The sequence below is a fragment of the Paramormyrops kingsleyae genome, chromosome 3 (assembly GCF_048594095.1).
Source record: "Paramormyrops kingsleyae isolate MSU_618 chromosome 3, PKINGS_0.4, whole genome shotgun sequence".
In the NCBI taxonomy this organism is placed as follows: domain Eukaryota; kingdom Metazoa; phylum Chordata; class Actinopteri; order Osteoglossiformes; family Mormyridae; genus Paramormyrops; species Paramormyrops kingsleyae.
Window position 1 is genome coordinate 21,875,977 of NC_132799.1, and position 13,831 is coordinate 21,889,807.

A 13,831-nucleotide genomic window follows, 5' to 3' on the forward strand; every position below is an offset into this window, starting at 1 on the left:
GCAATCAGATCCTCTAGCCTGTGGATCACTGGATGCAAAAGGCTTATCAGCTCAGTCATACACAAGTGTATCACCTGTTTGAAACTTCATGAGAAAATGGAGGTGCAGATTATGGCAGACTTGACACTCGAACACCTCAGCACATACCCTCCATTTTCATACATTGGATTGGATGCCTTTGGGCCTTGGAAGATCACTGCACAGTGCACAAGACGTGGGTATGCTGAAAGCAAGCATTGGGCAATTCTGTTTACCTGCATGATCACTAGAGCCGTGCATATCGAGGTAATCAAGTCCAAGGATACTTCAAACTGCATTAATGCTCTGTGGTGATTCTTTGCGATCCATGGACCTGCAAAGCAACTGAGATCTAATTGCGGGATGAACTTTGTTGACACCAGCAATAAGCTTGGGTTGAAAGTAGCAAGATGAATCGAGGATCCAGAGATACCTCTGCAAGCAAGCAAGAGGCCCTTGGGAGAGGATTCTCGAGTTTCTCCTATCATCAACGCCAGACCTCTCATTCTGGTTTCTACCGACTCCGATGCCCCCTTCAACTTCACACCCACAATGTTACTCATGCAGAAGGTTGGTGTTCCCCCTCCACCAGGAGGCCTTTCTGGCAAGGACCACCACCACAGGCAATGGAGACAGGTACCATCTCTTGCGCACACATTTCGGACACAATGGAAATGCGAATAACTACCAACGCTCCAGAGTTGTCGCAAGTGGACTGAAGATCACCATCACCTGCAGGAAGGTGATGTAATGCTGCTGAAAGACAGTCAAGCAGGACGGAATGTGTGGCCCATGGCACTGGTAACTTCTAACTTTCAGAGCCAGGATGGGATGCCAGGGAAGTCTGAGGACATTCATAAGACCTATCTCGGAAGTTGTTCTTCTGCTACTGGTAGAGGACTGATAGTCAGCTTATTAAAAGTCAGTGTGTATGTTTGATAGTGGGGTCACCAAGGCAGTCAGTTTAATGTTTAATCATTTTAGCATGGCCCCTGGTAAAAGGTGGTACTGCAATTGTACAGGAGGCAGGAAGTGGTGCCATGTGTTAGATGCAAGGAGGTTCCAATACAGCACTTTTCATGGGAATTACCTGTAAGCACCTTTTTATTATTTACAGATTTATCTTTTAGTATTTAGTAAGGACATTTACTGTGAATGGGATGTTTGTATCTTAATTACTGATATTTACTGGCTGACATGTTCTGTACCTTAACTTTTGTGACAAATTGTCATTTTCTGTATGCTCTGAGCATAAATGTGTAACTTACACAATGTCTTAGAGAATATGTTTACATATCTCATGCTCTAGTTTCAACACTTCCGGCATTTCAGTTTTACTCTTCTCTACCATATCAACATGCTCTGCAACATGTAGCAAGAAAGCTATATCCTGACTCTCTTGTTGATTACTGAGGGAGTTTGGCTGACTGTCTACTTCTGGTTAACACCATTATTTAACAGTCCTAGCAGAGAAAATGCTGCCGGATTACTGGATTACTGTTATTGAACTGGTTGTTTTGGACTTACCTGCTCTCCCAGTGAGTTTCTCTGTTGTGTTTATGGTTATGTCTGTTGTCTGCCTACCTGACCTATTGCATTCTGTTATTTGTTCAATCAATCCCCCATTTTCATGACCTTATTTATGCTTGTGCTCCACTGCCGGTCCTGACAAGTAGTCACAGAGAAAGTGATTTCATTTCATTTTGCTGCAAAACATGTCGCTAGCAACATGTTGGGCCGTAAATTATATCAAACTTTAATCGAGCATCTGTTAGATCTATATTGAGGGGAATTTACATTATGATAATTATTGTTATTGTTTTATCATTCAGCCCTAAGACAGATGCAATCTCAATTGAGACTAATAGAAAGAGGGGAAAACTGGGGAAAAGTACAGACAACATTAAACATAACAGCAACTGAAAATAGTCTGAAATATGTTACAGCAGAAAAGAGAGTGCAAACGGGGTTTATAAGGAGAGACAGAAGGCAGCCTGTTGTTCTGTGTCAGTTCTATAGAACAGCGAAACAGCTCCGCAGCAGGATGCCAAAGAGGGGAGGAGTCTCGAAGAGATATACCATTAGTGCCTGGAAAGACGATGGGTGAATGGAGGAAAAACGATGAGAAAACTACCAGAAAATAATCAGCTTACTGAGGCAGACCAAACCATAAACAGAATAACACAGACCACATAATAAACTGATGCTGACTATTTGATAAACATAGTAACAGAGACCACTGATGCAGACTATCCCATAAAGTAACACAGACCACATAATAAAACTGATGCAGACTACACCATAAACCAAGTAATACAGAACATATAACAAATTGATGCAGATTACATCACAAACTGAATGACACAGACCAAATAATAAACTGATACAGACTACACCATAAACTGAGTAACATAGACCACCTAATAAACTGATTCAGACTACACCATAAACTACGTTACACAGACCATACAATAAACTGCCAAAGAGGTTTGGAGTCTCGAAGGGACATTAGTGCCTGGAAAGACGATGGGTGAATGGAGGAAAAAAGATAAGAAAACTACCAGAAAATAATCAGTTTACTGAGGAAGACCAAACCATAAACAGAATAACACAGACCACATAATAAACTGATGCTGACTATTTGATAAACATAGTAACAGAGACCACTGATGCAGACTATCCCATAAAGTAACACAGACCACATAATAAAACTGATGCACACTACACCATAAACCAAGTGATACAGAACACATAGCAATCTGATGCAGATTACACCACAAACTGAATGACACAGACCAAATAATAAACTGATGCAGACTACACCATAAACTGAGTAACATAGACCACCTAATAAACTGATTCAGACTACACTATAAACTACATAACACAGACCATACAATGAACTGACACCAAATTTGCCATAAACACAGGCTATACCATAAACTAATGCAGAGTACATACTGTAATAAGCTGATTAACACACACTATTTGTTAAACAAACACCGATTATGTTGCAAACAGAGAAATGCAGATTACATGTTAAACTGAGCAGTACAACCTATAAAATAAACTGATAAACTGATTAACTGGGAACACAGACCACATGATAACCAGCAGTAACCCGAACAGAGGGTAAGCTGATTAAGCGGCTTTCCTGGCCTTGACAGAGGCGGTCAGACGTGAGCAGGGAAGAACTCGAAAGACAGATACATGGACCAGACATAAGCAGCAAAAATCATCACAGTACCGTTCTCTCCTGTTTCAACACTGATGACTTCCCTGGCTCATATTCAAATATGCTCCTGGGCTCCGCACGGTATTTCCTGGTGTCTACCTTCTTGTCGGGGGGCTCCCAGTCATTCCTGAGGAGGGGGGGAGAACGAATCACAATAGAGGACAGTCTCCATGGCAACACTCTTGGCAGATTTTTGGTAAAACCTCAACCAGTTAGTCTCTAGTACACTGACTCTGCCTCTCCTGTTATATTGTCAATCCCTATTTCACTACATCTGAGCTATGTCCCATTAGCTTGATTCTTCCCGTACAAAACGGTTTGTGGTGTTTACATCCCCAAATGCTAATTGGAAGCTTCAATGAATTTATTTTAACTGAATTATGCTTTCATTGCAAAATCCTCTTATGTAGTGCTTGGTGTTGTACCCATGAATAGTCAACAGTCAACCTACTGTGGTATCATGGAGAAGCATGAAGACAACATTCAAAATAACAGGACATGGAAACAAGCATAACTTATTTAGTGGATTTTGTGAAATAAAGATTTCCAGGGTCTCTGGTTATTGCTGCAACTTCTTAAAGGGATCTAAGCCTTAATAGGATCTCCACTAACTGCCTGAAACAGACCCTAAGCATTCTACTAAAGTGTGCATGTCCTTGGGCTTCTGAATCTACCTTCTGCTTCTTCAGAGGTTTTCCAGAATAAGCCCATGACAGTATACTGACACAACAAACAATAACTACACAACCAGTTAGATTAGGCTAATGAGAGGGTACCAGCCTCACAGTACTACACAAAGAATATTACTAACAGAAAGATTGTCAGATACCTTAATGAGACAGAAAGTCATTAATTAGTATGATGGATATTGCTGAAACAGTAATATGGTATATTATGCTGTAACAGAAGCTGAAACTGTCCAGTTAAGCTATATTCCAAATTTCCTGAGTCTCTCTTGGTTGAACACTGGGTCTACAGCAAGATTGAAAGGTAAGCCAGAGGCTCACAGGTGCCTGTAGAGACATCATAATAATCACATGATGCAGCTGAAGGCCACCATGGATCACCATCATGACTAATCTCCCTCAAAATGAGCCATCTGGGTAGGATAGTCCCCATTGTGGAGACATTGGTATATTTGTCTCCATGTAGAACATATTCTGTATGTGCATATACTAGATATGTCTATGTATGTATTTTATGTATGTAATTTATCCAGTGTGATGTCTTGTCTTTTATCTGGACCATGAGTCTCTAATAAAGTTTTGAGTGACTGATTGACTGACTGATGACCAGCGGCCGTCTGCCTTACATCTTAGCTATGTGGAAAATTTACAAAAGTTGCATGAGAGGATTAATTCAATGGGTTTCTACTGAAGGATCATCCTCCTACACTGGATAATTACAGGAGTTGGAATCACCCACGCCCTTGGACTGACCTTTCAGTGGAGGCTCGAAGTGAGGATGACCGGGCCGGTACCGGCAGTTTGGCCAGTCTGCCATTTTGAGAGTCTATGCGGTTGTTCTGGGATCCTCTTGAAGGATGATCACCTTTTGCTGCAAAGCCCCGAACCACAGAAACGTCAGTGGTGCAGATGAGGCCACAGTTCATGTCCGCATTGACACATTTGACATCCGTAACACTACTGTGGCCAAAAAGATCCCTCCTGATTCCTGAAGTGAAAATCTACAGCTCTGGAAAAACTAAAAGAACATTCTATATTTAAAAAAAAATCTTCATTCTTAAATCCTGGTTTAATCCTTTGTCTGCTGGCAGAAGGCTACACTGCGAGGCACAAGAACAAGGTGAAGCAGGAGACACTGGTAATAACCAAAAATCAGCCAGGTAGGGGGCAGAAGCAACTTTCTAATGCCAGAGATGACTGTCAACTTGTCTGGCGGTGCCTTATAAATCGGAAGATTACCTAAAGTGACCTTCAAAAAGTGGTGTGAAGTGCATTGCTAGGACAATTCATAACAAGCTCCTAGAAGCATGATTGAAGACCCATAAATCAAGTGAGAAACCCTTCATCAATGAAGCCATGGTGGAGTTTGCAAAAAAAAATTACATTTTACAGGGGCGCATACCCAAAAATTGATAAATGAGTGAAACAAAATTTTTTGCTGTGGTCTCTTAATTTTTTCCCAGAGCTCTATATATAAAATCACAAATATATTGTATATATATTATACATTTTACAATATATGACAAGCAGCAATTCCTTATGTATTTTTCAATGTCAAGTCAGTCCAGCTACAACGCGACTAATGCATTCCTGAAAAACCTTGTGTTAACTATAATTGCATACTAAAATACAAATATCCAATAGGTTGGGGAAACTTAGCAACTTATGCCAAACAAAATGAATTAAATAACAAAAACAGTGATATTACACTCTAAAAAATGTCTGTGAAATTAACAGAGAAATTCTGTAAAATAACGACATAAAAAACTGTAAAAGGAAAAACAATAGAGCAGCGTATATTTGATATTAATATTTTGTAAAATACTTAACAAAAAACAACAGTTAATTTTTCAGTAAATTTTTGGTAGAGTTAACAAATTACTGTAGTTTAAACGCAAACAAACTGTAATATAAAAACCAATACAATACAGTTAAAATTACAACATAACGGTGTGAAAATCAGGTCAACTTTGTTTATACTGAAAGAAACCGTATTACATTTTACAAATTAGTATTTTGTGCTCTACAGATGAGAAACAGTAAAACTTTAAATGATATATCAACACTTGCTTTTTGCTTCGTGTGTTACAAACCAACAAGAAATAGCCCACACGACTCAGGATTTTCTTGTTTGTCAGTCTGCTTTTGATAGTTCATTTGGGGCTGCTGTCAGAACTTCACCTCCTGGCACACGTCTGCTCAGTTGATAAGAAGGTATTTTTCCACTGAGGTGATAAAAAATGCTGTAGCACCGGCGGGGCGTATATCCCAGCATGCCCTGTGTGAAGTTGTAAATAGCCCTTGTATCTTACAGTTGAGTATCTGACAACCTCGTGTTTCCTGCATATAACTGGTTCGCTACTCATTGGGTGCCTGATGTAGTTCTTTTCAGGACTACTAATAAAGAGCGTGTTATCTTGGCAAGCAAGTGCTGGCAGCTGTGGTTACCAGAATAATTTAGTAAAAAAACTACGGTGAAAATGTAAACAGCTTTACAAAACAGCCTGTCAATTTCACATACCAAAACTGTAACATTTTACATAGTGAATTTGTAGATTCAACATCTTTCTGTTAATTTAGCAGGGCCATGCTGCTGTTGTGCCAATTATTTCAATATAATTTACATCTAACCGTTGCTTATTCTACACTGAAACCAAGTAAACTTTACATGTAGTTGGTGGTTGTTTTACATTGAACTCCAGTAAAATTTACAGATGTTTCTGTAAAATTGTTTACACTTGTACAGTATTTTTTACAGAATAATATGCATTTATATGCATTTAAAATAAGAAATAATAATACAGTAAAACCTTGGTTTGCGAGTGTTTTGCAACACGAGCAAAATTTTAAAATTAATTTTAACTTGATAAACGAGTGAGGTCTTGCAATATGAGTATTACATATATGTAGGGCTGGACAATAATTCGATATCAATATATATCGCGATAGAATATTTTTCGATAACGGTGATACGATTTTTAAACACATTTCCGATATTTCGATATACATTTGAATATTATATATATTCACCGGCTTTTAAAAATGTATCACAAGTGCTAAACAGAGCGTATTCAAATCGCATTCGCATGGTAATTTGCTGAACAACGCAGCTGTGAAACGTGATCCCGGTAAAACTTTTTTAGACAGCATAAATAATATTGAAGCATTTGTTTTCAAGCAGACTGTTAAAGGCAAAAGCAACAAAGCATTTTAGACTTTGTAAAGAAACCATAGTAACCACGTGTATGATACTTTTCAGAGCTGTGTCAGAACGAAATGACTCGTGAATTTAATTTTGACACTGGTTAGCTTTTTGTAAAAACGAACTACAGTACACCCCGCAGGTTTTTTGTGATTTTGTGAGCGATCTTTGTGTTTTCAATGTTGGAGAATATAATTAAAGGTTTGTATCAAGAAACGACGGTGGTTTTTATTGTATACTGGTAAATCTCTGCTGTTAGTTGGTGGTATGCCTTTTGTTAGCCAACATGTATGTCGGGGCCGGCTCTACGCTGGGGCAACGCCCCCTTAAGCAAACGTCCTGCCCCCTTAAATCAAACTTTTAGAAGTTGAGGAAGAAAATAATAATTACCCACAAACTGAATATGGACAAGATTTACTACAGTAGCTGAAAAATCCACTGAAAAAGGCACAAACGAGATGATAAATTTCACTTGTTCGCTCTTTCCCTCCGCGTTCTGTTTGTGCGCGGGCTCACGCAGCACTCGGCAGATCCCCCACTCACCCTCCCCCCAGCTAAACATCCAATCACTGTTAGTATGCAAATGAGCCAGTTTCTCAGTAGGCAGGGCAGGGTGAAATGAGCTGCATGATTGCGGAAGGTTTAGAGGAATCAGCAATCTCTCTCGTCAAAATCATAGCGACTAGTGAGATCATGGTTCTAATTATTTTTGTCTATTTGGGGGGGTCTTGTCGATTGCTGAGTGTAGGGAGAGTAGGGATGATGCTCTTGGTTTACTTTGAGGCATGCTTTGAGTCCGTTTTTGAACAGAGAGCACCATATAGTGTGGTCAGAAAACACAGCAAATGGTTCAGGAACCATGGTTTTGGCCACCACTAGTCGGGAGTACAGAGTCACAGCCACCATGTGTCCGGGCATGCATACAGCACAAATACAACGGATTACTGGGGACACGGAAGGCGAAATGGATACAGTCTATCCCTTACGAAAATTATGGTTTACATAATCATGGTTTCAATGGTTTGCCGTTTTTCATGGTTTTTTGGGTAACTATGGAAACTATGACTATGGTTTTATCATGGTTTCGCTACACTTAAACCTTAGTATAATCTTGGTCATAAACCATGGTTTTTGTTTTACCATGGTTCTTCCAAACCATGGTAGTACTATGGGTAGTACCAAAGTACCATGAGGTACCATAGTAAAACTATGGTTACTGCATAAAAACCATAGGAAACCTTAGTGAATTTTCATAAGGGATAAAAGCAAATGTAAGCGAATTAAAAGTCGTTGCAATGTTTTTATACAATTTATCAAGTATTTTTTGATTTTTAGAATCTAAGACCTGTTCAATGCGCGAATGTACAAAAACTTTGTTTTAGATTTGAAAACTGGTTTGACCAATGCACTGAAAAGAACGGGTTCAAAAGAACAAATTGTTCATAAATCGGACAAAACTATCATCCACTGGGAAATCTAATTTTGCGTGCAAATAGTATTTCTCATTATCACCATACCATGCTTTGGTACTGTTTACTGAAAATTGCGCAAATACAAATGCGATTACACATTACACTGGACTTGGGTAGTAATATATCAGTTGTATTAGAACAGATTCATAGTGTGATATCATACATTGTAGCAGGACTGACTTTATTGTAATATAGTTTACAATACATTTTGCATTTTGCTTATAGATTACTGGAGCATACACTTTAAAAAAATATATATTGAAATTTCCATATATTTAAATATATTTTTTGTTTTGTAAACTATGTTACTACCTAAGAACTAATATGGAAGGTATTTTCTGCAAGAAATAAAATGTAAAAAAGTGAAAATACAATCTCCACTTTGCCATTTAGTTTTCAAAGCCTATGTGCAAAAAATCTGCCAAAATGAAAATTAGAATGAACTATAACACTAGCCGACATCAAATTTGGTGAATATCAAATAACATTTTTCAAACATCCTTCATAAACAAACATTTTTAGTATATTTAGTTTTGCTCCAGCATGTCTGGTTTTTCTGTGATTTCGACTTTTTTTCATAACAATGCATTGTATACCTAATACTGTCATTTTGATACCAGTCATATAAAATCACCAGTAACCTGTTATAGACTATTTTTTTGCAGAAACTAGTCAGCAGGGTTTACAGGCAGCTTGTAGTTATGTTAACTTACAGGTATGCTGCTGCTGGTCCACTGACGCCAACCTTTGTATGCAAATCTGTGGTCCGCTTTCCGGTACTGTCACTCAGTACCGGAAGGAGGACCACAGATAAGAAGGTTGCTGAAGGATAGTGTATTTGCAGCCAAAATGGTGACAGTGGAAAGGCAAGCCTGGGAAGAATTCCGTAAAGTCGTTGATGGATTTCTCGGAAACAAGAAGTCATCTGACTATGAGGTTCACGTGAAGGATATGATATGTTGTTTTCAAGATATTGGATGTAGAATGAGTGTCAAGATGCATTTCCTAGACTCGCACCTTGATTATTTTCCTGAAAATTTGGGTGAGTATAATGAGGAGCAAGGTGAGAGATTTCACCAAGATATTAGTGAAATGGAGCGAAGATACCAAGGACGTTAGAATGTAAATATGATGGCTGATTATTGTACAGACAAAATCCTGATGCTTCATACAAAACAAAAATCATACCGGAAACAGTTTTGCAGTGCTAAGTGACCAGCAAAGACATGGTGAACTGTTTCTTTAATGTAACATTTGCTATAATTTATGCTGAACTTTAATTGTAAATTGTGACAAAACCAGACATGTGGTGGCAAATTGGAAACCATATTCTGAAACTACATGAAAAACTGTAGAACATGCACTTGTTTTTGTTAAATCACCTAACAAAATATTTTAGAATGTCGGCCGGTATAATACACCTACCATCATCCTCATATACATAGGTAGCAGATTTGTCGTCTGAAAGAGAAGAGATTATCTTATTAACCCTCAACATACACAAAGACACATCCCAGAAAAATGTCTGTGATGTATTCCTAAAAGTATGCTATATTGGCAAAAGTATTGAGACACCCCTCCAAATCATTGATTTAATTTGTTTCACCTCCATAGTCATAGGTGTATAAAATCAAGCACCTAAGTATGAAGACTGCTTCTACAAACATTTGCAAAAGACTGGGTCGCTCTCGGGACCTCAGTCAATTTGAGCATGGTACCGTGACAGGATGCCACCTGTGCAATAAGTCCATTCGTGAAATTTCCTCACTACTAAATATTCCATGGTCAACTGTTAGTGGTATTATAACTAAGTGGAAGCAATTAGGAACAACTGCAGCTCAGACACAAAGTGGCAGGTCACGTAAAAATCACAGAGTGGGATAACACATGCTGAGGCGCACAGTGTGTAGAAGTCGCCAACTGTCTGCAGAGTCAATAGCTACAGACCTCCGGACTTTGTGTGGCCTTCAGATTAGCCAAAAAACAGTGCGTACAGAACTTCATGGAATGGGTTTCCATGACCGAGCAGCTGCATTCAAGCCTTACATCACTAAGTGCAATGCAAAGCTTCAGATGTAGTGGTGTAAAGCACGCCACCACTGGACTCTAGAGCAGTGGAGCCGTGTCCTCTGGAGTGATGAATCACGCTTCTTTGTCCGGCAATCCAATGGACAAGTCTGGGTTTGGCGGTTGCCAGGCGAACGGTACTTGCTTGACTGCATTGTGCCACGTGTAAAGTTTGGTGAAGGGGGGATTATGGTATGGGGTTGTTTTTCAAGGACGGGCTTCCAATGAAAGGAACTCTTAATGGTGCAGCATTCAAAGCCATTTTGGACAATTTCATGTTCCCAACTTTGTGGGAACAGTTGGGGATGACCCCTTCCTGTTCTAACATGACTGCACACCAGTGCACAAAGCTTAAGTTTAATGCCAAATCAGCAACAATGGCTATATCATGACAAAAAGGTAAAATAAATAAATAATTTACAACAAGTAATTTATAACAGGAAATAGATAAACAAAAACAGAATTTACATAAGATTCTTTAAATTAACGTCCATCCATCCATTATCTTTCGCTGGATCCGAGGTCGGGTCGCGGGGGCAGCAGTCTCAGCAGGGAAACCCAGAATTCCCTCTCCCCGGCCACTTCATCCAGCTCCTCTGGGGGAATCCCGAGGCGTTCCCAGGGCAGCCGAGAGACATAGTCCCTCCAGCATGTCCTGGGTTTTCCCCGGGGTCTCCTCACCAGGGAGGTGTCCAGGAGGCATCCTGACCAGATGCCTGAGCCACCTCATCTGGCTCCTCTCAATACAGAGGAGCAGCGGCTCTACTCTGAGTCTCTCCCGAATGACCGAGCTCCTTACCCTATTGCTAAGGGAGAGCCCAGCCACCCTGCGGAGAAAACTCATTTTGGCCGCTTGTACTCGCAATCTCGTTCTTTCGGTCACTACCCATAGCTCATGACCATAGGTAAGGGTAGGAACGTAGATCGACTGGTAAATCGAGAGCTTTGCCTTTTGGTTTAGCTCCTTCTTCACCACGACAGATCGATGCAGTGCCCGCATCACTGCTGACGCCGCAGCGATCCGCCTGTCGATCTCCCGGCCCATTCTTCCCTCACTCGTGAACAAGACCCCGAGATACTTAAACTCCTCCACTCCTCCATGCCACACAGGTCTGAGATCCGAAACAGGGATTTGACATGTAGTGAGTTCTGCATTAAAAGCTTTCTTAGCGGCACTGTCCACTTTCTCATTACCAATAATGCCAACATGGCCATGGATGGTCAACCATTGGTTCAGGTGTTGATTTCCTGGTCATCCCTATTCATGAACTTTAGACCATAAAACCTGGCACCTCAGAACAAACTTCAGGAGGAGAAGAAAGCACATCAGCCTGAAGAGAGAGGCAGAGAACATCAGCCCAGGAGAAGAGAAGCCCGCAAGAAGCCCTCCTGAAGCCTGCCGGTGAAGGCCTGCTACCCGACAGAGAACTGCAACCAAGACAAAGCTTCACAGCGAGAGAGAATCCAAGGGGCTCCACTCCAACAACCACTCCAAATACCACGCCTTCCTGAATGTCATCATCCCATCAGCTCCTCAGCCTCTGCAACCAACTAGCAAGATCCCCCTCCCTTCCACTCTGCAACCAAGTAAACCAACTTCCTTTCATTCTGACAACCTAAGCTGTTCTGTTAACCTGCTATATGGCTTTAGGGTCGTGTTTCCACAAACTGAGACTGGTTTCCACTGTGACTTGCTTTGCAGAACAGTATTTCCCTTTTAAGGTTACTCATTTAAATCTGGTCATTGCATTTCCATAATTACATTCTGTCTGCCCCTATTCCACTATTTCGGTTTTGTTGTTTATGTTAAGTGCAATGTCTGTGTTACGTTAGTTGTTTTTTTTTTTTTAATTTTAAAAGGAAAAAACAGAGTATAATGCCAGAAGTGTTAATTCAGGTATTTCTGGAAAAGGTGTGTTTTAAGTCATCTTTTGAAGACATTCAGTGACTCAGCTGTTCGGACATCTAGGGGGAGTTCATTCCACCAACTTGTTGCCAGAGCAGAGAAGAGCCGAGAGGTGTGTCTTCCTTGTGCCTTGAGGGATGGTGGGACCAGTCGAGCAGTGCTGGAGGATCGGAGAGATCGTGGTGCAGTGCGGGGTGTGATGAGGTCTTTTAGGTAGGATGGAGCCAGATCATTTTTGGCTTTGTATGCGAGCATCAGTGTTTTGAATCTGATGCGGGCAGCCACAGGAAGCCAGTGTAGGGAGCGCAGCAAAGGAGTGGTGTGGGAGAACTTGGGAAGGTTGAAAACAAGTCGAGCAGCTGCATTCTGAATCAGTTGGAGGGGACGAATGACACTCAGTGGTAAACCCGCTAGAAGCGAGTTGCAGTAGTCAAGGCGGGAGATGACGAGGGACTGAACGAGTATCTGGGTAGCCTGTGTGGAAAGAAATGGACGTATCCTTCTGATATTAAACAGGAGAAACCGACAAGAGCGGGAAACGTTGGCGATTTGTGAGGAAAAGGACAGACGATTGTCCATGGTAACCCCAAGGTTGCGAGCAGTAACCGAAGGACGAATCCTCCAACGAAGGCGCATCAATGGGATTCAGGGGATCCTCGAAGTATTCTTTCATCAGCATAAAGAGCAGGATATCTATTAGTACTGAGAGTACGAAGAACTACGGCAGGCTACAGAGCATTCTCTTATAGAGCGCCACAGCTATGAAATAGTCTTCCAGTGGATGTGCGAAATTCAAATTCATGCTCAATAAAAACACACTTAGTCTAGCTTATAGGGACTCCAGTTCTAGCTCTAGCTAACTGCTCACTCCTAATTAGACCTATAGAGTAGAGCTGGGCGATATCATATCGATATTATATCGCGCATGCGCAATAATTACTAGGGCTTCAGATGACAGGCGCAACATTTGGCCATGAGCCAGCTTTTCGGTGCTATACGGACATTTATTTACACCCACAATTTAAGCAGTTTAGTAGTATGGCTAAAATATTAATGAGGCTTTGTAAGATGTCCAAAAGTCATTATTAGTATAAATACGGCATATCCTTATGTTTAATAAATGTGTCAGACTTTGAACTGAAAAAAGTACCACCACACCGCCGACGTCTTTTTACGTTGTTTATCCAGAATATCTCCTCTTTTAAAAGATGTTGTGGCTGCTCTTCTTCACCGCGACTTCAGTGC

The 13,831-nt window shown here is 40.6% G+C and overlaps 1 protein-coding gene across 11 annotated transcripts in view; it reads right to left on the reverse strand.

Moving 5' to 3' along the window:
• The window catches only part of LOC111860129 (sorbin and SH3 domain-containing protein 1), a 127,933-nt gene that overhangs the window by 32,855 nt on the left and 81,247 nt on the right, over positions 1–13,831 (reverse strand). For all 11 annotated transcript variants that reach the window (XM_023843506.2, XM_023843507.2, XM_072709845.1 and 8 more), the window contains 3 exons: positions 10,039–10,074; positions 4,693–4,810; positions 3,266–3,380 (listed from right to left, as the gene is read on the reverse strand). In XM_023843506.2, the coding sequence (XP_023699274.2) occupies positions 3,266–3,380; positions 4,693–4,810; positions 10,039–10,074 (269 nt within the window). The remainder of the gene's footprint in view (positions 1–3,265; positions 3,381–4,692; positions 4,811–10,038; positions 10,075–13,831) is intronic.